The 27,719-nt window shown below is 39.9% G+C and overlaps 1 protein-coding gene across 1 annotated transcript in view; it reads left to right on the top strand.

Moving 5' to 3' along the window:
* Positions 1-2,532: 2,532 nt before the first annotated feature.
* The window catches only part of LOC149826594 (ferredoxin C 2, chloroplastic-like), a 39,495-nt gene continuing 14,308 nt past the window's right edge, over positions 2,533-27,719 (top strand). Inside the window, exons 1-3 of the mRNA XM_090020071.1 lie at positions 2,533-2,849; positions 3,006-3,069; positions 3,841-3,929. Coding sequence (XP_089876197.1) covers positions 2,604-2,849; positions 3,006-3,069; positions 3,841-3,929 — 399 coding nt within the window. The 5' untranslated portion in view covers positions 2,533-2,603. The remainder of the gene's footprint in view (positions 2,850-3,005; positions 3,070-3,840; positions 3,930-27,719) is intronic.

Genomic DNA, 27,719 nt, shown 5'->3' on the forward strand with positions numbered 1-27,719 from the left:
CACCAGCCTCAAAGATCTGAGGGGCCAGCGCCAAATGGTGCCAGCGCTGGCACTCGGCATGCCATGGGCTCAATGGGGCCTTCCCCATTGGTCTGAGCATTTGCTCAGGCCTGGGGAAGCCGAAGCCCAGCCTGAACCCATCTTGGTTCAGGCTGAGACCCGAGAAGGAGAGGAGGAGGATCGGAAGGCCTAGGCTATGGGCGAGCCAACCCTAGCTCGCACACACAAACAAAAAGGACCTCGTTGCCAAGTGGGGTGGCTGCAGCACAGCAGCCCACATCCAACTTCCTCTCAAAAAGGGGGAAAAGAAAAACACATGCAGCCCTCAAAACGCAAATGAGAGGGACAAAACAAGAAAACCCCGCTTGCAACATCGAACGAAAGTACATCTAAATAAAAATCTTAAAGAAAAGGAATTTCTACTAAGCTGAAAAAGTCTAATCCACCGAGAACCACTAGTGGGCCATGCCATGCAAGGTGGTTCGGCTTCATGCGGGGGTCGAATGCCCCACAATCTACTAAAAAAGGGTAGAAGAACACATGCATGTTACTAAAACCCAATCAAACACAATTTTAACTTGGAAAGGCATTGCCAAATTCTTAAAAACGCATAAGTATTAAATCTAATCCACCGACATCTCCTTGCATGTCGAAAAATGCATCCATGGAGTTCAGTTTCATGTCTTGAGCTGGAACGAAGGAACATATGCTACATTTCCAAAACGAGAAACCGTGCAATAGGAAAGAGGGTTAGAAATCTCACCTTCGAGGCTTTAGGGGAAAATGGAGATGGTAGCTACGGTTGAGAAGCTCCAGCTAGGTGCTCACCCACACCAAGTCTCTAACTCTCTCACACTCACTCACGTTTTGGAGAAGGAAAGGGGGAAGAGAGAGAGGCTCCACAAAAATCGCCCAAATGAAGACCTCTTTCTCTCTCTTCAAGACTTAAATAGTTAGGTCAAGAACAAACGTGTGGTTGGGATTAAATGGGGTTAGATGGATGGCTGGGGTGCTCCACGCCCCCCTATAGCCAATGCATGTTGAGCTTTTAAAATATTTTAAAAAGGTTTAAAAAATGCCATTGAAAGGGTTTTAGAAAAGCCTTTAAAACTTGTAGAAATTACATGGGCTGCCCTTGGCTGTCGCCCCTTATGCCCAACCGACTTTTGCTTTTTGAATTCATTCAAAAATGTTTCAAAAATGCCATGTGGCACCAACCCCATGCTCCTTCTTTGGAAAGTGTGCCCCTCATGATGGGCTCTAGGCTCCATTATGGGTTTTTTGAAAAGAACTATGGCCAATAGTGACCTCTTTTTCAAAAGCCATGCAAATATTTTCAAATATGCCACCCAGCTGGTCAAACCTTGACCAGCTGGTCAACCAAGCTCAAAAATGTCCACTAGAGGGGTCGCCCAATGGGTTTGGGTCCTCTAGTCAATCCAGATCCAAATCCAAAATCGCCTATTGTATTACTTATAAAATAATGCTTATTTAATGCATTAAAATATTAATTTAATTTCAATAAATCATTTAGTTCTCTTCAAAGCCTTAATTAATAGGGAATGCTCGATGCCTCTCAAGAAAATTGTCTTTCGTTTACAAGAATTAAGCGTATTACGATTCATGTCCAATCCTAGAGCAAAACTCGTAGTTCACATGCACTGACGAGATTTTTACGTCGTATAGGTCCCAAATTCGGGGACAAACTATAAAAATATATTATAAACTAACCCTTAAAATTTCAAAGGTCAATTCTTCCAGAATTAGGCACTTCTTACTTACACAGTGTATTTACGCGATTTTCGGGTCGCGTGTGCAAAGCTCAAACACAAGGCATAGTCAAATTATACTTAATTATGCGATATAACCTCGTAAATATACGAAAGCATACATATCAACACTAAGTAAGCAGTAAATTTCTCAGAAAATTTTGCGGGTGTTACATGAGGCATGGTGGGGCCCCGCTTTCCCCCGTCCATTGCCATCCCTATAGGTGATACACTAGGTGTATCAAGTAGTACCGATGCAACCATGCTCACTGGTACCCCCAAGTAGGGTGTCAAGGGGTAAACCTAGACATGACCCAAACCAAACCCTATAGGGTTCAGGTACGGTGAAAATAAGAACCTGTGTATAGTTTATGAACTTTTATACCAGACTGAGTTCCAATTAAGACCCACAAATTTCAATGTAAAAATGATGAAAAAAATATTGTTTTACCATGTATGACCCGGGTCTGGTTCATGTAGTTTTTATCGGGTCCAGGTATGGTTTTTCTTATGGCAGGTCCAATTAGACTCAGGTCCAGACCCGATACAATACTCGAAAATCGGGGCCAGGTCTGATTGAACCTAGGTCCGAACCAGACCCGACCCGTTGACACCCCTGCCCCCAAGGTTTTCCTGCCAAACGATGAGCCGATCCACTGTTTGGAACGGTCAGACCTCCAGCGGGGCGTCAACTATTCCGCCTTTCCAACTCAGACACGTGTGGCACCTTATCCAGGACCCGCCACTTCCCAACCCTATCTCAACCCGTTTTCGTTTTTGCTTTCACACAGACACACACTTCTCTTCTTCGCCTGCAAGATATCACCAGCAGCAATGACAGCAGCAGTAGCTGCTTTGTGGAGTCTCTCTGCTTCCCTTCCTGGTGGGAGTAGTAGCATTAGTGGTGGTGGTTGTCATAAGAAGAAGCAGAACACCACCCGGGTGATCTGCCGAAGCGGAGTCGATCGGCAGACGAGTAATCCCACGGCGCCCGCAGCTGCTGCTTCGCAGGTTCCGACGCACAACGTGACGGTTCACGACATGCAGAGGGGCGTCGTTCACCACTTCCGAGTCCCCGAGGTTCCAACTTCTTCTTTCTCTTTTTCCTTTTTTATTTTTTGAGAGATCTTTCTCTTTTTCCTTATCTCTTGGACTGAATTCCTAAACTCCAGCCTAGTCTATTTCTGCTTATATTATATCAAGTAACAAGGCTCTGTTTCCTTGTCGTGTCTGCAGGACCAATACATATTACACACTGCAGAGTCTCAAGACATCTATTTGCCCTTCGCTTGCAGGCATGGTATTGTCAACCATTTCTCTTGCCGTCGCCCCCTATTAAAAGAAGTAGTCTTGTTGTCGAATTCTGCATCATCAGTGTAGTCTTTTTAATTTTAATGGGGTAATCCGGGGAAAAAATAACTTAGGGGATGCACGCGTAATTTGCCGAGTCTCATTTTTGCGGGACTCGGATGTCTCTTTCGAATCCTACTTCTCTTGGTATCGAAAGCATTGTGTTTGTTTGACACACCACAGAACGATTCTAAGAAGAGAAGCAATCATGTGAAATTGCTTAGCCCCCGTCTTTTGCCCGAAACCACAGTTTTACATGCTTGCAACAAGCGCGATTTCTCCACAAGCATTAACAGACTGAACTGACTCGACCACATGGGGAGATGCACACAACAGCATGGGCCAATCACAGACCCAAGTGTCGCAATAATCTTGGTTGTAAATATCATTTCTAGTTGCTTGATATTAAGCCGCTTTTAAATGTTCATGTGTTCATTATGATTCAGTACCTTTGAGCTCAAATCGTGTTTTTATTGCGTGAAATCAAGGAATCATTGAATTGCAATTAGTGGTAACAGTGTGACCATGATCGACACCTCTTAGCTGTTCTGCACCGTGGATACAACATCCGAGGATTCTTTGCCACTGTTTCTTACCATAATTTCTATAGTATGCATTATGTGCTTGTGGGTTTTGTGTAAAAGCCTTTTCTTCATTTCATGCAAAATTCTCATTTGCTAAGAAGACGTGGTACTTTACCCGAATGTTTCTTATGGAGCAGGCTGTTGTACAAGCTGTGCTGTTCGGATTAAGTCTGGAGAAATACTACAACCTGAAGCCCTTGGTATATCTGCTGAACTGAAAGCCAAGGTACTCAGAATTAGATTACCTATTCCTTGTCAAGCTCAGGCTCCAACAGCAAAAATTGTTAGCAAGCATATTATCCAGTTCCTACCTTTAGAAGCAAAATGATGTCAAAAAATGTTGTTGTTTACCTCCTGTAATTTGATTTTTATTCATTAGTTTCTGTTTCAGAGAATATGAAACTTATAGAGGAACTCTTCTTTTCTTTTATTATGGAATTTTTGTCAAGAAATGAATGAGAAGCTGATGACAACTGTGCATGCATTGAGGGGAATGACTGTCATAGGGAATTCATCCGCAGGGTGTGATATCTGTCCCATTCAACAGATGCTACTCAACGACATGTACAATTTGGTTCAAGATATATTGGCTCAAGTTTTGACTTCATGGAGCCACCTAGTATCAATAGCAGCATAGAATTCCTTTGGAAGTCCTAGAATTTTTTCCCTTCTCATTATGAATTGCTGAGTAGATACCCATCCTTTACCTCTTGGTCTTAGCCAATTTCCTAATGGAACCTCTCTACATGTCATTCCGATTCTTGTCATGGAGAATTGAAAAATAATTCTAGATTAATTATTATCAAACAGAATTTTTACTTCATGTTCTTTTTCTTTTGATACATGAGTTGGGGGACAACCCCCATGAGGCTGGAACCCAAGACCCCTCAGTTAGGATAGTGCAGCCTAACCATCCAGCGTCTCATTCAGTTCCCTATTTCATCCATTTTTGTTATAAAGAACATAAAATGGTATTTGACCATTATGTGTGTGTGTGTGTGGTCTGTTAAATTATGTATATATAAATATATATATATATATATATACATATACTTATATATATATACATTCGTATATATATATAAGTATATATACGTATATATGTATATATACATAATAATATAGCCTTTTTTCTCTGTTTTATATAAACCAAAAACCCGCTAGGGGTGTTTTGGTAATTCCACATGTACCTTTTTTCTTTTTACCTTTTTCCCCTTTTTCTTTTTCCTTTTTTATTTTTGTTTTTTACTTTTTGGAATCATAAAGGGGCCCCACCCATCTAGTCGTTGGGGCCCCAACAGTCATATTTATGACCGTTGGGGCTCCCAACGACTAGAAGGGAGCCCCCTTTATGATTCCCCTTAAGTGCTTCCCTCCTCTATATAAAGAGGAGGTTCCCCCTTGTAAATGTATGGGTTTTTACACCCTCCTCTTCACTTCAATAATATCCAACTTATGACTTTAAGTCATTTTCTATATTTGTGAGTTTTGTGTGCACATTTGGTGTTTGTGTTCTTGGCTCTAGTAGTCACTCTTAAAGAGTGACTTTTTGCTCTATTGGTGCTTCCGCCTCTTTTCATTACATGGTATCAAAGCTCGGTTGGTGATTGGGCTTTTCTTTTGTCACCTTGGAACACGTGCCTCTCAAAGTTTTGAAGAAATGAAGTATATTTGGTGCCGATGGAACATGACTCTAAAGTGGAGCTTTCTTTTAAGCTAAATGGGTCCAACTATCTCATGTGGGCCTCCGCTATGGAAAATCATCTAAGAGGTAAGAAACTTTGGGGCTTTGTTATGAGAACTACTCCCGAACCCTCTCTTGTTCTTACAAAAATTGAAAATGAAGTTGAAAAAGCTTTAGATGGCGATGAGCGCATTAAAGTCATTAATGAACATCAATCCAAAATTGAGGATTGGGAAAGTAACCATGCCAAAATTTTGGCATGGTTTATGAACAATGTAGACCTTAAAAATTGTGTTAATATTGCCAAATTTAGAAGGGCCAATGAAGCTTGGTTTTTCCTTAAGGGTATGTATACCCAAAAAGATCTTGCTCGGCAATTTTTTTGTCAAGAAAAAATCCGTTTCACCAAACAAATGGATATGAGTGTCCGAGACTATTTTAGCTCTCTAACCCCTCTTTGGGATGAGCTTGCCCTTCTTGAGCCTAAATGGGTTGCTCCACAAGATATTGAGCTAAGAAGGGAACAAATCGAAAAGGAGCACTTTTTTCAATTCCTTCATGGTCTTCGCCCGGAATTTGAACAAGTGAGGGCATCTCTTCTCCATAGAAGCAAAGCCCTACCTATTGAAGATGCCCTTGCCGAGATATGTCAAGAAGAAATTCAACTTGGCTTGAGCATTAAGAGTGATGAAGTTTTGGCCGTTATTAGGCCCGGATCGAATGTTAAAGCATATAGACCTCCCCACTTTAACAAAAATAACAATGGGCCTAGAAAGAGAATTATATGCCACTATTGTAATAAACCGGGGCACATTAGACCGGTTTGTCCAAAGCTTAAAGGAAAGGTTGCCGCGGTTGAAGAAAGTTCTCCAAAGAAGGAAGAAAGTACCAAAGAAGGAGATATCAAAGAAACTCTTAATCATATCTCCGAAGTTCTCCAACACCTTCTCAAGTCTTCTCCTTCAACATCCGGAGCCGCCATCGCCTACTCTTCATCACCTCCAGGTATGTGGATTCTAGACTCTGGTGCTTCTTTTTATATGACATCTCATAAAAACTCTCTTTCAAATGTTTCTTTCGAACCCATATCCTCCTATGTTTCAACGGCCGATGGAACGTCATTGAAAATTGAAAGTATTGGAACACTTGACTTCAAAAATTCTAAAAACTTTTTCGTTCCTAAAGTAAGAATCGTTCCGAAAATTAATTTAAATCTCTTTTCCGTTTCCCAAATCACCGATCATGGATGCCAAGTCTCTTTCTCACCTAAAGATTGCACCGTGCAGGATCTCCAGTCAGGGAAGCTGATTGGGCAAGGCCATAGAAGGGGTGATCTCTATTTTATGGACTTTTTGACGCTTCCATCTAAGTCATCTTGCAATCTTGTTAAAGACAAAAGTATTGGAATTTGGCATGAGAGACTTGGTCATCCAAATTTTGTAAAAATGTCTCTTTTCCCTTTTTTGAACAATACTTGTAAAGACAATCACATGACTTGTAAAGATTGCATTTTTGGAAATTCTAAAGCTACTCCATTTCCTCAAAGAAGTTACTTTACCACTCGGCCATTTGAACTTGTTCATTTCGATGTGTGGGAACCCTCCCCTATTTTGTCTAAAGGAGGTTTTTCGTATTATGTGGTCTTTATTGATGACTTCACTCGATTTACGTGGATATACTTCCTAAATCGCAAATCCGAAGTCTTCTCCTTCTTTAAAGAATTTCATGCAATGGTTAAAAATCAATTTTTGGGAAATCTATCTATCCTTAGGTCCGATTCGGGAGGTGAATATATGTCTAATGATTTTCAAAGCTACTTAAAAGAAAATGGAATTTGTCATCAACGTTCTTGTCCCAACACTCCGCAACAAAATGGTCTTGCGGAAAGAAAGCATAGGCACATAATAGAAACTACAAGAACATTATTGATTTCAAAAAATATCCCAAAATCCTTTTGGGCCGAAGCGGTTCTAACTTCAACATATCTCATCAATAGAATCCCTTCATCCTCTTTGAAAAATCTTTCTCCATTTGAAAAACTTTACAATATGTCTCCCGATTATAAAAGATTAAGAATTTTTGGATGTAAATGCTTTGTTTTAACTCGCAAAAATGATAAACTTTCTCCTAGGGCTATTGAATGTATTTTCTTGGGATATGGCGAAAAACAAAAAGGATATCGATGTTTTGACATACTTAAGAATAAACTTTATATCTCAAAAGATGTCACATTCCATGAAGAAGAAAATGGTTTTTCGCATCAACCAAATGAAAATATTGACTATTCCTTCTTATTTGACTTGTTACCTCAAGAAAACATCATAGATGATCATGTTGATCCTAGTGAACCTCTCAATGAAGATCTTGTTGAACATCCAAATAATGATCAAAACTTAGAAGAAAATGCTTCAAGACAAATACAAGTCTACTCTAGAAGGCATGAAAGAAATCCTCCTTGTGCCCTTGAAAGATTTTCTCAAAGTGAGTCGATAGAAGAGACCTCTCAAAGAAGATCAAATCGCATTCCCAAGATACCAAATAGATTTGTTTCTTATGACTCTTTTTCTCCTAACTATCGAGCATGCCTACTTGCTCTTCACTCCTTTCATGAACCATCTCATTACAATGATGCTAAACAATATGCTCATTGGAATGAAGCTATGAAACTTGAACTCAATGCCCTTAAAAGGGCGCAAACTTGAGAAATCATTGATCCTCCCAATGGCAAGAAACCCATTGGATGTAGATGGGTGTTTAAAGTTAAAACTAAGAGTGATGACTCATTAGAAAGGTATAAGGCTAGGTTGGTAGCCAAAGGATATGCCCAAGAGTATGGGGTAGACTATGATGAAACTTTTGCCCCAGTTGCTCGAATGACTAGTGTTCGAGCCCTTATTGCTATAGCTTCTGTTAAAAAATGGCCAATCTTTCAACTTGATGTTAAAAATACCTTCTTGAATGGTAATTTAAATGAAAAAGTTTATATGGAACCGCCTCCAGATATAAATTTAAATGAAAAAGTTTTAAAATTAAAAAAGGCTTTATATGGACTTAAGCAAGCTCCTAAAGCTTGGTATGACAGGTTTAGTAATGTATTAATCAATTTAGGTTTTTCTTCTTGCTATACTGACACTGCTCTTTTTGTTAAAAGGACAGGTGACTCCATTATTATGCTTCTGCTATATGTTGATGATATGATCATCACTGGGAATGACAAAAAGGGAGTAAATGATGTTAAGACTATGCTAAAAGATACTTTTGATATGTCTGACCTTGGTTATTTGAGATATTTTTTAGGAATTGAAGTGGCTTATTCCGCACGAGGATACATCTTATCTCAAATGAAGTTAGCTGCAGAAATCTGTACCAAATCAGGAATATCTGATAAAAAGAAAGTTGAGACTCCCGAAGTTATCAATGCGAAACTAAGACTTGAAGATGGTGTTCTCCTTGAAGATCCAACTCCCTACCGTCAATTAATTGGATCCCTCACCTATCTATCCATCACCCGTCCAGACATAGCTCATGCGGTTCATGCATCGAGCCAGTTTCAGCACGCACCTACTACGGTTCATATGGCGGCCGTAATGAGAATTGTGCGATATATCAAAAATATCATCTCCAAGGGACTCTTCTTATCCTCTTCCTCATCTCTTGAATTGACTGCTTTTACTGATGCTGACTGGGAAGGAAATTCCAATGATCGTATCTCAATTACAGGTCTTTGTATTTTTTTAGGTGAATCTCTCATCTCGTGGAGATGCAAGAAGCAGCAGGTGTCTTTATCATCTACTAAAGCTGAATATCAGGCTATGACGATGACAGCTATGGAAATTGTTTGGCTCAGAAGTCTCCTTGGTGACATGGGCATCCCCATTTCCACTCCCACCAAGCTCTGTTGTGATAACAAGAGTGCGATATACATTGCCAGCAATCACACCTTTCATGAGCGGACCAAGCATATCGAAATGGATTGCCATTATGTTCGAGACGAATATCTCAAAGAGACCATCACATTGCCATATGTCACTTCAGAGTATCAACTGGCTGACTTCTTCACCAAGGCGCTCCCAACTCCACGATTCATGTTTCTTCTTGGCAAACTTTCGGTCTTCTCCCCGTAAAGTTTGAGGGGGCATGTTAAATTATGTATATATAAATATATATATACATATACTTATATATATATACATTCGTATATATATAAGTATATATACGTATATATGTATATATACATAATAATATAGCCTTTTTTCTCTGTTTTATATAAACCAAAAACCCGCTAGGGGCGTTTTGGTAATTCCACATGTACCTTTTTTCTTTTTACCTTTTTCCCCTTTTTCTTTTTCCTTTTTTATTTTTGTTTTTTACTTTTTGGAATCATAAAGGGGCCCAACCCATCTAGTCGTTGGGGCCCCAATAGTCATATTTATGACCGTTGGGGCTCCCAACGACTAGAAGGGAGCCCCCTTTATGATTCCCCTTTAGTGCTTCCCTCCTCTATATAAAGAGGAGGTTCCCCCTTGTAAATGTATGGGTTTTTACACCCTCCTCTTCCTTTCTTCAATAATATCCAACTTATGACTTTAAGTCATTTTCTATATTTGTGAGTTTTGTGTGCACATTTGGTGTTTGTGTTCTTGGCTCTAGTAGTCACTCTTAAAGAGTGACTTTTTGCTCTATTGGTGCTTCCACCTCTTTTCATTACATGGTCATACCCCATAGCCATCCTTCTAAAAGTTCTCAGATCGTACCCTTCGTACCTGTATCATACCAAGCACAGGTGCTCATACCTATGTGCCATAGTCCTTATGAGAGCTATGTATTCTACTTCGATGCTCAACCTCTTTACACTTCTTTTTCCTCGCCAGCTGAGACATGCTCATCCAACGCAACAACCAACTCACCGGCTCCAACTTAACTTCTTAGCTTATTGACTATTTTTTCAACCCTGATTTATTTATTCATGCTATTGTTGTTCTTTTGCATCTCTCTCTCTCTCATTATATATATATATATATTCTTCGTGCATCCCTCTAATCTAATCTCATTTTATTTTGTCCATTCTTTCTTGTCATTTATTTGTTGCTTGGTTAGTGTTCGTAGGATCTATTCATTTGATCCGCTAGCTACACAAGAATGGCCTCTACTCAATCTTCCTCTTTTAATCAGCTTATCTCCAAAACATTCGATTCTTCCAATTACACCATGTGAAGAAGCAAGCTGTTTCTTTTCTGTTCAGTCATAGTCTGAAAGGCTTCTAACTTTTGTTCCTAGTCTTAATCAACCTTTATTGTATTTGAGTTGTCAAGTCTTTAATAGCCATGAGCTTTCCTTTAGTATTGCAATAAAAGAACTTTATTTCCATTTGAACCAGTTCATACTGATAAAAACACAAATTCTCTTCCTTTTTAAATCTCAAAATTATTGCTTTTATTGATGACTTCAATAAATGCACTTAGATATTCTTTCTCAAAACTAAAGTTCAAGTATTTTTCACATTTATCTATTTAGATGCCTTTGGTGAAAACCAATTTGAAAACGAAAATTGTAACCTCATGTAGTGATGGTGGTTGTCAGTATACTTATTAAGTTTCAAGAAGTACCTACCTGCTGCAGTATCATGTATCTTGCTGTTGCACTCCAACCCAAAATGGAGTCGCTTAGCATAGACAACAACAGCAAAACATGCTACCTCCCTTTGATTAAGTAGTAATTTGCTATAACTGAAAAATCTGGCTTGCACTAGGCCGATGCTATGTTGAGATCATCAAGGTCAAGTACTTTAAGTTTTTATGGATTTTTATTTTTTAAAGTTCAAACAACTAATAGAACTTAAGGATCAGATTGATTTACACTTAGATCTGACTTCAAGTGGTGTTTTTTTAGTGAAGGCATGATGCTACATTTGATCTTGAGGTTAGAGAAAATAAAAGACTAAAAAGGAGCACTAAATCAGATGAGGCAGAAACATAGATGATTGAAGGAATGGAAAAGAATTACCATGATACATAGGCTTGTTCTAATACAACATCAAGTATTTCACAAGAAGGAAGCTTAAGAAAAAAGACAGAGAAAGTTGCAGTCAAAGAAAACGATCCTTGGAGAGTTAGGCTGTCCCATCTATTAAATTCCTTTTTACAAAATGTATTTTAAATTCAATGATGGTTATAGCCTTGATAAGCTAATACAAGTTGCTGCACAAGATATATGAGATATTACAGTGCTCAAAACTGTTAAGATGTGGCTTGAATGGGTCTCATGCAGACCTCATTGTCATATATATAGGAGTCCTTTTTTAAGATTCATCTCTTTTGAAAACCCATTGTAATGGGCTAGCAAGAGAAAACCACGTAGTGGATTTCCTTAGACATTAATAAAGGAAAAAATCGAGGGATTCTCTCTTTTGAGAGTGTTGAAAGTAAGGTGAGATGCACAGCAACCAAGGTAGAGAGAGAGAGAGAGAGAGAGAGAGAGAGAGAGAGACGGCTGGAGAATAATCTAACTTACTCATTTCAATTAGGGCTACTCTCTATATTAAATAGAGATAGTCCAAAGAACACAATTACACCTAGCTCATTAAAGAATAAGACTCAAATAACCTCTACTTTAGAAAAACTTATTTACTAAAAGCATCATAAAAACATCTTAGTCTCAACACTCCCCCTCAAGCTGGAGCATAGATATCAATCATGCTCAGCTTGTCACAACACTTTGAGAAATTTGGTCTCGCCAGGGCTTTGGTAAAAACATCAGCTATTTGATCTTCGGAAGATACATGATCGGTGCAGATATACTCAGCCTGAACCAAGTCGCGGATATAGTGACAATCAACTTCAATATGTTTAGTCCTTTCATGAAATACTGGATTGTTGGCAATATATGTAGCAGCTCTATTGTCACACATCATCAACATAGGTAGGGATACTTTCTCCTGAAGCTCGGTCAAGACTGATTTTACCCACATAATCTCAGCTGCAGTCTGGGCCATTGCTCGGTATTCAGATTCAGCACTCGACCTGGCTACAACGGTTTGTTTCTTACTCCTCCAGGTAACAAGATTTCCTCCCACAAACACACAAAATCCAGATGTTGACTTCCTATCTTCAACAGATCCTGCATAATCCGCGTCAGTGTAAGCAACAACGTCCAAAGATGGATTTCGTTTAAACAACAGACATTTACCAGGAGATGCCTTTAAGTACCGAATAACCATCATAGCTGCATCCCAGTGAACTTTTGTAGGTTTGTCCATGAACTGACTGATTTTACTCACAGCTAATGAAATGTCAGGTCTAGTAACAGTCATATATAGTAACTTACCCACCAAGGATCTAAAGCTGGCACTGTCCACATACTCAGACTTCTCATCGAACATGTGAGTTTTGGGATCCATTGGAATATTAGCTGGCTTGACTCCTAGCATTCCAGTCTCTTTTAATAAGTCCAACACATACTTTCTTTGAGACAACACTAAGCCCTCTTTGTTTCTTGCAACTTCGATACCCAGAAAATATCGTAGGTGACCAAGATCTTTGGTAACAAAGTGTTTCTGAAGATGATCTTTTGTGGCAGAAATATCTTGGGCACTGCTCCCTGTTAATATGATGTCATCGACATATACCACCATAACAACAATTCCAGCACTGGTTTTCTTGATGAACAAGGAGTGATCTGAAGCGGACCTGACAAAGCCAAAACTCGACATTACCTCAAATAATTTGTGAAACCATGCCCTTGGACTCTGCTTCAGGCCATAAATAACCTTCTTCAACTTGCACACCTTCTTACACTCCCCCTGAACCTCGAAGCCTGGGGGTTGTTGCATGTAGACAGTTTCATGCAAATCCCTATACAAAAAGGCATTCTTGACATCCAACTGAAACAAGGGCCATCCATGGTGCACAACAACAGAAAGAACAAGACGAATAGTGCCAAGACGAGCAACTGGGGAGAAAGTTTCAAAAAAGTCAACACTATAAGTCTGAGTATACCCTTTTGCAACCAACCGGGCTTTGTACCGTTCAATTGACCCATCCGAGTTATATTTAATGGTATATACCCACTTGCAGCCAACAATATCTGCATCAGTTGGGGGATCCACCAAATCCCAAGTGCCCCTAGAACATGGGGCATCCATCTCATCTTTCATAGCCTGCATCCATTTGGGGTCGAATAGAGCCTGACTGTGATGAAGCGGAACAGAGGAGGCAGACAAAGCCGAGATAAAATTCTTCATAGAAGCCCCAAGATTAACTTCAGAAACAAACTGAGAATTGGGATGAAGGGTGCACTGTTTTTTCCCTTTTCGCAGAGCAATAGGAAGATCCTCATCAACAGCAGAAACTTCAGTATGCTCAGAGATACTAATTTCAGGAGAAGGAGATAATGGGGGCATGGAGGTAGGTGGTAACCTGTGAGTATACACTATAGGAGGGTTTCTGTATCGAGACTCCCCAGAGGATGGAGCCACAGGCTTTGGAGTGAACGACTCTAAAGGAAAATGGGGAATTGGCAGAGGAAAAACATCACCCTGACTATCTTGTAACCTTGGAGTAGTACTCGAAAAATAAGGAATAGACTCAAAGAAGGTAACATCCGCACTGACATACTCTTTATGAGATATAGGGTCATAACAACGATATCCTTTTTGGTTCTTAGGATACCCAAGGAAAACACATTTAATAGACTGAGCAGCAAGTTTATCTCGATCAAGACCCAGCTTATGCACAAAACACACACATCCAAAGACTTTAGGGGGGATAGGAAAGAGAGGAGCCTCTGGATGAAGAATTTGAATTGAGATCTGGTCTTCTACAGAACTTGACGGCATGCGATTTATAAGAAACCCGGCTGTCAAAACCGCATCTCCCCAGTATGTAGCAGACATATTGGATTGAATCATAAGGCACCGAGCAACATTAAGGATTTGTCTATGTTTCCTCTCAGCCACCCCATTTTGCTGGGAGGTATGGGGACATGTAAATTGAGGTTGAATCCCATTAACAGAGTAGAATTGAAGTAAGTCTTTGAATTTGAACTCAAGAGCGTTATCAGTGCGAACAATTTTAACACATGTCAAATTGAGTTTTTATCTCTGCAATTAAAGATTTAAGAATGACAGGACCTTGAGACCGATCTTTTAACAGGAACACCCACGATAGTCTCGAGAAGTCATCAACAATAACTAGATAATAACGACATTGAGACCTATTCGGAATCCTACTCGGACCCCACACATCTACATGAAGAAGATCAAATAATCCTTGACTTGATGGACTCTGACTGGAGGGAAAAGAACTTCGACAATGTTTTCCCAATTGACATGTTTCACACTGAAGAGAAACTGAGGGAGGTATATGAGGAATGACACGACGAAGTTTTGTCACTGGAAGGTGACCCAAACGATGATGCCACAAAAGAGGACTTGAGGATGATGTAACAACAGAATTGGCCGAAACCTCTGGTTGGTGTAGGTAATACAAACCACCTTCCTCATAGCCACCACCAATCCTTCTCCCCGTCAGCAAGTCCTGAAAGTTGCATCCCATAGGATAAAAAATCACTCTACAATTCAACTCTTTTGTCAATCGACTGACGGATAATAAATTCTGTGGAAACGAAGGAGCATGAAGAACATGCGACAATTGAAGAGTAGGGGTAATAGACATATTTCCTTACCCAACAATTGGGGAAGAGCTACCATCAGCAAGACGTACCCCTTTTTGACCTGTCACAGGTTTTAAACTCACAAAGTTGCTCGAGTTTCCGCACAAGTGACCAGAGGCTCCAGAATCAATGACCCACCTACCACCTTGAGCAGATAGGCCATCACCTGCCGAGCACACAACCTCCGCAACAGAAGGCTTCGAATTGGATGATCGTAAAGCAAGGAGCTCGTCATATTCAGCCCTGCTAAGAGTTACACAATCATTGGAGGAATCTGCATCTGATTTAACCACTTGAGCCATAATATAAACTAATGGGCTTGATTCACAAAATGCAGGAGCAACCACACACGCATACCCACAATCAACAACAAGCCCGACTATATCAAGTTTTGACTTCACCAATGAAATCTGAGAAACACGACCTTCGACTGTTCAGATCCAAACTTTAAATATAATTTTAAAGAAACTCGACCAAAACTTTCCACCTCAACCAAAGATGACTATAGGTTGTAAATCAAGATCACACATCCAACACGACTTAGAATGTGTTACCATCACACATCCGCCACTACGACAAACAGTAGCAGCACCCAACACAGAATCTCACTTCAAAAGACAAGGTTCCCACGAACAGAATATTTTTCCACATGCTGTTTTCAAACATCAACTGAGTCAAAAGGATCACGACACAACACCCAACTGCTTGCTAAATAAAATCAGAGCACAACCAGCGATAACATGAGCAGAAACAAAATAATTTTCCCTGTGCAATTTCACGACTGCTTTTTCTGATCAGCAGCAGCCTCAACGCAATACAGTCACAGCACCAGCACACACGACCTGTGCAGAAGGTTCCCTCCTGCTTTACCCTTCACGACTACGTCATCCACGACCTCGACAGGCTGAATACCACGACTACAATAGGCTGTCTACTACGACTATACATCCACCACTATAGAGATGCATATCATAACTAAGATAGAGATGCATACCTCGACTACACATCCACCACGAATATGCCTCTGATTCATGCTAGAAACTGGAGTCACTCGAACTTGGAGCAGGGCACGAGATCACGCTCCCAAGGACAATGGATCAGATCTCTGCTGTATCTGATTCTTCACAACCTTTAACAGAACCGACCCCCACTTGATTTGATTTCGAGACTTCTCTGCATCAGATCTTCACTCGATCTGAACTTCTCCACCATCCACACGTCAAAGATCATTTGTTTTGAAGCCCGCAGCATCCAATCAATTTGCAACGATCAGATTTTTTTTTTTATGTAAAAAATCTGTGTCGACAACACAGAGAATCAAATCAGACCAGCGGCATCACACGACCCACGATCTGAGTGCTTCCACGATCAGCCACGATCTGAGTGCTTCCACGATCAGCCACTTTCCACGTTTCAAGACAAATGATGCAGCTTGCTGCAGTTTTCCACGATCAGCCACAGCAGCATTACACGACCCACGATCAGCAACTGTATCCCAGGAGGGGACGCTGCTCTGATACCATGTTGAAAGTAAGGTGAGATGCACAACAACCAAGGTAGAGAGAGAGAGAGAGAGAGAGAGAGAGAGAGAGAGAGAGAGAGAGAGAGAGACGGCTGGAGAATAATCTAACTTACTCATTTCAATTAGGGCTACTCTCTATATTAAATAGAGATAGTCCAAAGAACACAATTACACCCAGGTCCCTCATTAAAGAATAAGACTCAAATAACCTCTACTTTAGAAAAACTTATTTACTAAAAGCTTCATAAAAACATCTTAGTCTCAACAGAGAGCATTTGAGACTCTTGGAGTCTTGGAGGTATTGAATGAAGAGAGAGAGAGAGAGGGAGGTACTCTCTCTTGGAGGGGACGTAAAGGTCTTTTTGAGTCTTGAATTAGGTATTCAGAATAGAGAGCCAGTGTGTCTATGATATCATTGATGTCTCTCCTTTTATTAGAGAGAGAGAGAGAGAGAGAGAGAGAGAGAGAGAGAGAGGGAGGCTTCTCTTGGGTTAGAAAAATAATAGATCTGGCGTGGTGAATGGGTATGACAAATTGTAGTTTTGACTACATACATTGGACAACTCAAAATCGGGTATAGTTGGTACTCTTTTGTTTTGCTTCTCGGTTCTCTTTGTATTTGCATATTGTTTGGTTTTGAATAATAAAGGCTCTCGATACTCTCTTCGTAGATGTAAGCCTATTGTCAAATCATGTAAATCCTTTTGTTTCTTGTTCAAGGTTTGTTTCTTTATTGGTTTATTATGCTTGGGTGAGTTCTCTAATTTCACCCACATCATATCCGACCTAGTGTAATCCTATGAAGGGGCCTTAAAACCATAACAAACTGTTATAAGAGTTGTTGGTTTCAAAGTGCAAAGTCAATGAAAGGCGTGAAGCTCAAATGATCTTAATGAAGGAGTTGTTGGTTTTAAAGATAGAAGATCCAAGGTGACCTCAAAGATGGCAAGTGTTAAGTTTGATATGGAGAAATTCAATAGTGAATAAAACTTTGTGTAATGAAATATGCGGAAAAGCTAATACAAAGTGCTCAAGCACTATTACAAGTCCAATAAAGAACAATACAAAAACACTAAGGCACTACACAAGCACTAAGTACATATACAAGTCTTCAAAGAGTTAAAACAATGACACAAAAGCATAAAAAATATAAGTTTTATTGAGTAGAATGCTTAGGAAAAGCATTACATCTAATGGGACAAGAGGTCCCTATTTATATAGAAACTGTTAGGAAAACCACGAGCAAGAAACAACCAAAAAGAAACAAAGAACAAGAACGATCAAACAAAACACAAGAAGAACACAGATTTACGTGGAAAAACCTCTCAAATCCGAGAGAGAGTAAAAAAACTACGGCCGCCCAGAGAGAAATCTTATTATTCTTATCCAACAGTTACAAGATGGGGAAAGAAAAGCGAGAATATAAACAAGGCAAGGGTGACAACCCTAACCCTAACCAAATCGGGTCTGATCCACTGGAAACCGGGTCCCAAATATAAGTCCAAAAAAAAATTCTTCTGGGGGGGGCAGGGCACTGCCCCCCTATAACCCCCTGCCAGGCCCCCCTCCCTGATCCCCCTTCCTGCAAGGGCAAAAACAATGAAACATGCTCCATAACTCATCAATCTCCCACTTGGAGACTGATGCAAAGAAAAAATTCTCCAACTGTCTTTCTTCCCAAACTCTTCTCTGAATCTCTGGAACGACATCCCTCCCTCATGCTCAATGAATGAGTCCAACTGAGGCAATGCACAGCCTCAGTTTCTCAGTGGTCACACCCTTTGTCAACATATCTGCTGGATTCTCGGCACCAAGGATCTTCTCTAATGACAATGTCCCATCATTTATCTTCTCTCAAATGTAATGATACTTTAATTGAATGTGCTTTGTTCTTTAATGAAATACTGGATTCTTTGCAAGGCACAAAACACTCTGACTGTCACTGAAGAGAACACTTTTGTCCTGTTCCTTTCCAATATCCTTCATAAATTCTTCAACCACACCATCATTGAAGAAAGTGGCTTCTATGGGTAGAAAGCACAAGTCAATGAAAGACGTGAATTTCATGGCTTACCGTTCATGATATGAGGTATACTACTTAGCATAAAAGAGAGCATGATGGAGAGCATTCAAGACAAGGTGAAGAATGTTAAGATGTGGCTTGAATAGGTTTCATGTTGGACCCCACATAAAAGTCATTTTTTGAGACTCATCTCTTTTGAAAACTCATTTTAATAGACTAACAAGAAGAAACCGTACAAAGAGAAGGGTGTATGACTTCTCTTGAGTTAGGAAAGAACAAACCATGCACAAGAAACACAAAGATTTACGTAGTTTGGCAATATGCTTATATCTATAGATAGAGTACCAAGCATCTTTATTATTTGGAATCAGACAATGTGTAAATGCAATATATAACTAAAATGCAAAACAAGAAAGTATCTACTTTACTCAATTTTTGGTCATCTTCCATCACTGAAAAGTCATTGATGCATGTAATCAAAACCACACTTTGTCATACTCGTTTACCATGTAAAATCAATCTTCTTTGTAATCCAAAAGAAACCACACGTCTCTCTCTCTCTCTCTCTCTTCTTACAATAACTAAGAAGTACCCTTAAATCATACCACAAAGAGCTACACTCTCTATTCTCAATGCTTAAGTGAAGACTTAAAAAGATCTTCACATGCCCTCTAAAAGAGAATGTTTATTTTTTTCTCTTTATTTAATACTTTCCAGACAAAAGTCCTACATACTCTCAAAAGTGAAAGTCCCTCTCTTTTTTCTTTTCTTAATACCTAAGAAAATTCACCACACGGTTTCCTCTTGCTAGCTCATTATAACGAGTTTCCAAGAGCAATGAGTTTCAAAAAAGGACTCCTATGTGTCAATTTATCACACATGGAAACCATTCAAGGCACATTTGAACATCCTTCACCTTAACTTAAACTCTTTTCAACCTTGTTTGAAAAAACTTGTCAAGCATATTAGAACCTATTAGAGCATACTACTGATTAGAACATACTAATGATCAATGACTTAGCAAATGATAAAAGATGCCTCTACATAGTAAATAATGAAAATGCCCTTTCATAGTTTATGTCTAACAATTGTGTCCTCTAATAATAATATTTGCTTTTTTAATTAGATCAACTTTGTCCCATGAAGAGATATCTCTGAAGCCTGTACATTCTTACACTCCAATTTCCACTACATATGTAGGTGTCTGATCTCTTGCTGCTAAAACTGTCTTTCAGTGGTTTCCCAAGCGTTTAGCCTCTTTTAGTAGTGACTGAGTTAGCAAATCAACCAGAGTGGAGGTTCTATTCTAATCTTTGCTTGTTTGTTGGAGTGTTGGGTGTCCTTCATATCCGTGGATGACAACCACACAACTAATCTGTTTACTCTTGCTTCTCCACTTTTGTGTTGTAATTGGATCTCCATTACCTATTTCTCCTCTAATTTCTCCATTTTGTTTTCTATGAAGATTGAAAGGCACATATATGCGGAAATCTTTCCAGAGACCCGAGGCCTTTACAGTTCCAACACAATTAGGAAACTCGACAAACCAAAAGAGATCTTACACCCATCATCCAAACTATAGCAAACCAACATTTATTAATTCAGAGATAGTAGAGTCAATAAGACAAATGTAGAGTTATTAGAGTGCATGATGATTAAATGAAAAGAAAAGAGTCACGCTGGCCATAGAATCTGTTAAGCAGCCATGTCGTTTCCTCATAACTCCTCTCATGATTAAGTTGCCTCACTGGGTATCTGAGGCTGCGAAAAACACCAAAAGTAGGGTGTCAGATTCCAAAGAATTCTGTTTATGAATCCCTCTAATGAAACTGTTGAGACTAAGATGTTTTTAGTAAATAAGTTTTTCTAAACTAGAGGTTATTTGAATCTTATTCTTTAATGAGGGACCTGGGTGTAATTTTGTTCTTTGGACTATCTCTATTTAATATAGAGATTAGCCCTAATTGAAAGTATGAAGTTCTATTATTCTCCAGCCGTCTCTTTCTCTCTCTCTCTCTCTCTCTCTCTTTCTCTCTCTCTCTACCTCGATTTCTGTGCTTCTCACCTTACCTTCAACATGGTATCAGAGCAGCGTGCGACCTTGGGTGCCTAAGTTCCAGCATCATCTTCCTTCGAGCAACATCTCATCGGATAGTCGGAGGAGATCGACATCCTTCGCTGCTGATCAGAGTTCGGTCCTTCTGTGTGAAGATCAGACCTGGCGACAGATCTGCAGTCAGACCTAGTCACGACTATTGACTAGAGGTCGTGACTCAGATCTGAAGCCAAATCTGGGAGCAGTTTGGAAATCTATTGAAGATGGATCGTTGTGATTTGGCAAGCTGGAACAGCAGGTGGATATCTGGGCCGTGAGTTGCTGCTGTTAATATCGTTGGGGTGCTGGTGATCAGCGGTCTCTGTGTCGACGTTGGGTTGCTGTTCATGTGGGTTGACATGGTAATGTTAAATCAGATCATAGTCAGATCTGATATTTGTTTTTGGTGTAGTTGAAGTTGTCTTCTGCAGATCTGCACCTTGGTTCCCAACTTGATGTGCTTGCGCCTATCAAATATTGATTTGCTGGAGTGTAAGCGTTTCAATAGTTTTACTCCATTAAAGCTCTAACATGGTATCAAAACTGATTTTTCTCTTGGCTGTCATGATTTATATTGCTGGGAGACGTGAAACTGATTTTATTTTGGCTGTCGTGATTTATATTGCTGGGAGTTGCTGTCGTGAATTCCTTTATTTATGTTGATAAGTACAAGTGCTGTGCAGAAGTCGTGAAATTGATATTTTTTTTGGCTGTCATGAGGCATTATGTATATGGCTGGGAGCAGGTGTCGTGAGTTAAAATTTTGTTTCTGCTCATAGTATTGTTGGTTGTGCATCTAGTTGCTGTGTCGTGATCCTTTTGACTTAGCAAGAAGCTGGGTGCTGGGTCGTGATCCTTTTGACTCAGCTGACTGTTGAAAACTGCATGTTAATCAGTTTTTTTTGGAATCAGCAGGCGTGATTCCCTGCTGTGCTGAAAAATATTCTGTTTGTGGGAACAGTGTCTTTTGTAGTGGGATTCTGTGTTGGGCACTGCGGTATCACACTCTAAGTTGTGTGTTGGGTGCTGCTACTGGTTGTCGTAGTGGCGAATGTGTGATGATAACACACTCTATGTCGTGTTGGAGGTGTGATCTTGATTTACAGCCTATAGTCATCCTTGGTTGAGGTGAAAGGTTTTGGTCAAGGTTCTTTAAAATTATATTTAAAGTTTGGATCTAAACAGTCGAAGGTCGTGTTTCTCAGATTTCATTGGTGAAGTCAAAACTTGATATAGTCAGGCTTGTGTTGATTGTGGGTATGCGCGTGTGGTTGCTCCTGCATTTTGTGAATCAAGCCCATTAGTTTATATTATGGCTCAAGTGGTTAAATCAGATGCAGATTCCTCCAAGGATTGTGTAACTCTTAGCAGGGCTGAATATGACGAGCTCCTTGCTTTACGATCATCCAATTCAAAGGCTTCTGTTGCGGAAGTTGTGTGCTCGGCAGGTTATGGCCTATCTGCTCAAGGTGGTAGGTGGGTTATTGATTCTGGAGCCTCTGGTCACTTGTGCGGAAACTCGAGCAATTTTTTGAGTTTAAAACCTGTGACAGGTCAGAAAGGGGTACTTCTTGCGGATGGTAGCTCTTCCCCAATTGTAGGGCAGAGAAACATGTCTATTACCCCTACTCTTCAATTGTCACATGTTCTTCATGCTCCTTCGTTTCCACAGAATTTATTATCAGTCAGTCGAATGACAAAAGAGTTGAATTGTAGAGTGATTTTTGATCCTATGGGATGCACCTTTCAGGACTTGCTGACGGGGAGAAGGATTGGTGGTGGCTATGAGGAAGGTGGTCTGTATTACCTTCACCAACCAGAGGTTTCGGCCCACTCTGCTGTTACATCATCCTCAAGTCTTCTATTGTGGCATCATCGTTTGGGTCACCTTCCAGTGACAAAACTTCGTCGTGTCATTCCTCATATACCTCCCTCAGTTTCTTTTCAGTGTGAAACATGTCAATTGGGAAAACATTGTCGAAGCTCTTTTCCCTCCAGTCAGAGTCCATCAAGTCAAGGATTGTTTAATCTTCTTCATGTAGATGTGTGGGGTCCGAGTAGGATTCCGAATAGGTCTCAATGTCGTTATTATCTAGTTATTGTTGATGACTTCTCGAGACTATCGTGGGTGTTTCTGTTAAAAGATCGGTCTCAAGGTCCTGTCATTCTTAAATCTTTAATTGCAGAGATAAAAACTCAATTTGACATATGTGTTAAAATTGTTCGCACTGATAATGCTCTTGAGTTCAAATCCAAAGACTTACTTCAATTCTACTCTGGTAATGGGATTCAACCTCAATTTACATGTCCCCATACCTCCCAGCAAAATGGGGTGGCTGAGAGGAAACATAGACAAATCCTTAATGTTGCTCGGTGCCTTATGATTTAATCCAACATGCCTCCTACATATTGGGGCGATGCGGTTTTGACAGCCGGGTTTCTTATAAATCGCATGCCGTCCAGTTCTGTAGAAGACCAGATCCCAATTCAAATTTTCCATCCAGAAGCTCCTCTCTTTCCTATCCCCCCAAAAGTTTTTGGATGCGTGTGTTTTGTGCATAAGCTGGGTCCTGATCGAGATAAACTTGCTGCGCAGTCTATTAAATGTGTTTTCATTGGGTATCCTAAGAACCAAAAAGGATATCGTTGCTATGACCCTATATCTCATAAAGAGTATGTCAGTGCGGACGTTACCTTCTTTGAGTCTATTCCTTATTTTTCGAGTACTACTCCAAGGTTACAAGAGAGTCAGGGTGATGTTTTTCCTCTGCCAATTCCCCCTTTTCCTTTAGAGTCGTTCACTCCAAAGCTTGTGGCTCCATCCTCTGGGGAGTCTCGATACAGAAACCCTCCTATAGTGTATACTCACAGGTTACCACCTACCTCCATGCCCCCATTTTCTTCTTCTCCTGAGGCAAGTATCACTGAGCATACTGAAGTTTCTGCTATTGATGAGGATCTCCCTATTGCTCTGCGAAAAGGGAAAAGACAGTGCACCCTTCATCCCATTTCTCAGTTTGTTTCTGAAGTTAATCTTGGGGCTTCTACGAAGAAGTTTATCTCGGCTTTGTTTGCCTCCTCTGTTCCGCTTCATCACAGTCAGGCTTTATTCGACCCCAAATGGATGCAGGTTATGAAGGATGAGATAGATACCCTATGTTCTAGGGGCACTTGGGATTTGGTGGATCCTCCGACTGATGCAGATATTGTTGGCTGCAAATGGGTATATACCATTAAATATAACTCGGATGGGTCAATTGAACGGTACAAAGCCCGGTTGGTTGCAAAAGGTTATACTCAGACTTATGGTGTTGACTTTTTTGAAACTTTCTCCCCAGTTGCTCGTCTTGGCACTATTCGTTTTGTTCTTTCTGTTGTTGTGCACCATGGATGACCCTTGTTTCAGTTGGATGTCAAGAATGCCTTTTTGTATGGGGATTTGCATGAAACGGTCTACATGCAACAACCCCCAGGCTTCGAGGTTCAGGGGGAGTGTAAGAAGGTGTGCAAGTTGAAGAAGGCTATTTATGGCCTGAAGCAGAGTCCAAGGGCATGGTTTCATAAATTATTTGAGGTAATGTCTAGTTTTGGCTTTGTCAGGTCATCTTCAGATCACTCCTTGTTCATCAAGAAAACCAGTGCTGGAATTGTTGTTATGGTGGTATATGTCGATGACATCATCTTAACAGGGAGCAGTGCCCAAAATATTTCTGCCATAAAAGATCATCTTCAGAAACACTTTGTTACTAAAGATCTTGGCCACCTTCGATATTTTCTTGGTATCGAAGTTGCAAGAAACAAAGAGGGCTTAGTGTTGTCTCAAAGAAAGTATGTGTTGGACTTATTAAAAGAGACTGGAATGCTAGGAGCCAAGCCAGCTAATATTCTAATGGATCCCAAAACTCACATGTTCAATGAGAAGTCTGAGTATGTGGACAGTGCCAGCTTTAGATCCTTGGTGGGTAAGTTACTATATATGACTGTTACTAGACCTGACATTTCATTAGCTGTGAGTAAAATCAGTCAGTTCATGGACAAACCTACAAAAGTTCACTGGGATGCAGCTATGATGGTTATTCGGTACTTAAAGGCATCTACTGGTAAAGGTCTGTTGTTTAAGCGAAATCAATCTTTGGACGTTGTTGCTTACACTGACGCGGATTATGCAGGATCTGTTGAAGATAGGAAGTCAACATCTGGATTTTGTGTGTTTGTGGGAGGAAATCTTGTTACCTGGAGGAGTAAGAAACAAACCGTTGTAGCCAGGTCGAGTGCTGAATCTGAATACCGAGCAATGGCCCAGACTGCAGCTGAGATTACAACAACAACAACAAACAACAACAACTACGCCTTCATCCCAAAACAATTGGGGTCAGCGATATGAACCAAAAAAGAAATTCATTTTGGGTCTTCCACATGAATCCTTTTCCTCCAATCATTTCTATCCAACGCCATGTCCTCGGTGAGGTTCAAAGCATTCATATCCTTTCCTATCATCTCCATCCAAGTCTTCCTAGGCCTACCCAGACTGCAGCTGAGATTATGTGGGTAAAATCAGTATTGACCGAGCTTTAGGAGAAAGTATCCCTACATATTGAAGTTGACTGTCACTATGTTCGCGACTTGGTTCAGGCTGGGTATATCTGCGCCGATCATGTATCTTCCGAAGATCAAGTAGCTGATGTTTTTACCAAAGCCCTGGCGAGACCAAATTTCTCAAAGTGTTGTGACAAGCTGAGCATGATTGATATCTATGCTCCAGTTTGAGGGGGAGTGTTGAGACTAAGATGTTTTTAGTAAATATGTTTTTCTAAACTAGAGGTTATTTGAATCTTATTCTTTAATGAGGGACCTGGGTGTAATTTTGTTCTTTGGACTATCTCTATTTAATATAGAGATTAGCCCTAATTGAAAGTATGAAGTTCTATTATTCTCCAGCCGTCTCTTTCTCTCTCTCTTTCTCTCTCTCTCTACCTCAATTTCTGTGCTTCTCACCTTACCTTCAACAGAAACAAATAAGAATAAAGAATACCGATAAGATTCATGCAATAATTTAAAAGGACGTTACTGCAATAAAAACATAATTCAGATAAGCATTAAAGATATTCAGCATGCAACATGATGCAAAATCATGAAATTAATCATACAGGATAACTAAAGAAGCAATTAAATATGCATAATCTAATGTATAACAGAAAAATGCATGAATTCAATGCATATGAATAATTTATTATCTTTAATAAAGTCCTCTTTCATATGCATGTCACTATTAGGATGCACACACATTTAAGTTTCACTTTTTATTATTACCATTGCACGCGGATACTCAAGACAGATAATATTTTTCGAGGGCAAGTAGGGTTTCTAGGGTAACTTAGCATACAAGTATTATTTTATTACTGGGTTTCAAACTTAGCCCTCGACCGAAACAGCCTTCGGAACATTAGACCACTCATCTAATGTCGGGACACCAGGGATCACCCATCCATAAGTGCCACTTTTCTTGGTATACCAAAACAACAACTGTGTCTACACACCATCTCCAGGTAAAGTGGCGGAAACTCTCTAAAACCGTGGACAGGAGAAAGTGTTAAAATATAGTTTTGCATATGGATCTGGATCCAGATCCATACGCATGGCATGTTAAATGAAACACATGCTAAATATTGCTTCATTAATGACTTCCTTGTAATATCTCTGATATTACAAGGCTCATTGTATATCCTTTTGTTTTATAAAGGTTAGGGCTTGTAGGTCGAGCCCTAAGTGTGCCGCCCCAGCCGATTGTGCATCTCCTCTCTCTCTCTACTTTCCTGTGAAGCTGAACCACACATACGAAATTTGATATGGTATCAGAGCTCAGGGTTGCGAAATCCTATTAGAGGCGTGTTCAGCGAGATCTGAGCCAACTGAAGAAACAGGTTTTGGCTCGTCATCCGCGTGTTCAGCGAGATCTGAGGAAACAGGTTTTGGCTCGTCATCCACCTTTTATTCTCCTCCCCAATCTTTCTATGCAATTCGTCTAATCCCCTGATTGATTCTTGACCATCTGCTAGTTCTCGTTCCCCTTTTTATTCTGCTAGTCTGCTACTCATAAAAAACCTGTTTGATTCTTAACGTCATATCCATCCCATCGTCTGCTATGCAATTTTTTTTTTATTCTCGTTTATCAACGACTGCAGCCACATTGTAGTCAACATTGCAAACTGTTCTCCTCTCTGATTGCAGCCTGTTTGATTCATTTTTTGATTGTAGTCACCATTTTTATTCATTCTTTAATTGCAAACAGTTTGCAATCTCTTTGATTCCAGAATTTTTTTTCTCCTTTCCTTTATTGCTATTTTAGTGTTCCCTGTGCAACACCTATAGGCAGATTGTAACAGTTTGCAATCTCGATTCTGAATCCTGCAAAAAAAAAAAACTTACTGAAGTTCTCTTGATTGATTAAGTGATCTCAAACCTGTTTGTTTCTTTCCATTCGTTTTGTTTGCTTATTCATTGTCCCATTGATATGGATTACTCATCGTCATCCGGTTCCCTTGCAAATTTCTTGAGTCAGCTCGTTACAGAAAAACTTATTCTAATTTTTTGACTTGGAAGAGACAAATCCTTCCTTTTATACGGAGTCAGGATCTCGATGAACATCTGGATGTTTTAGTTCCTATACCATCACGACTTATTTTGCAGGAAACCAAGGATGAGAAGGGTGACACAATTACCATTTCTATTAAGAATCCAGAGTATACAGCTTGGAGGAAGCGGGATCAATCTTTGGTTGCTTATATTATGTCAACACTCTCTCAAGAAGTGTTGGTTACTCTTTCAGATGATTGCACTGCGGCGGATCTGTGGAGTAAGCTGTCTCAGACATATTCTCAGATATCAGAAGCCCGAGTTATGTACTTAAAAAATGAATTTCAAAGTTTGAAGAAAGGCTCCATGACAGTCATGGAATACATAGGCCGCTTGAAGAGTATTACTGATCAATTGGCGGTTATTGGAAGTGCTATTGCAGATAAAGAT

The sequence above is a fragment of the Nuphar pumila genome, chromosome 10, assembly GCF_984573655.1.
Source record: "Nuphar pumila chromosome 10, dmNupPumi1.hap1.1, whole genome shotgun sequence".
NCBI classification, from domain to species: Eukaryota; Viridiplantae; Streptophyta; class Magnoliopsida; order Nymphaeales; family Nymphaeaceae; genus Nuphar; species Nuphar pumila.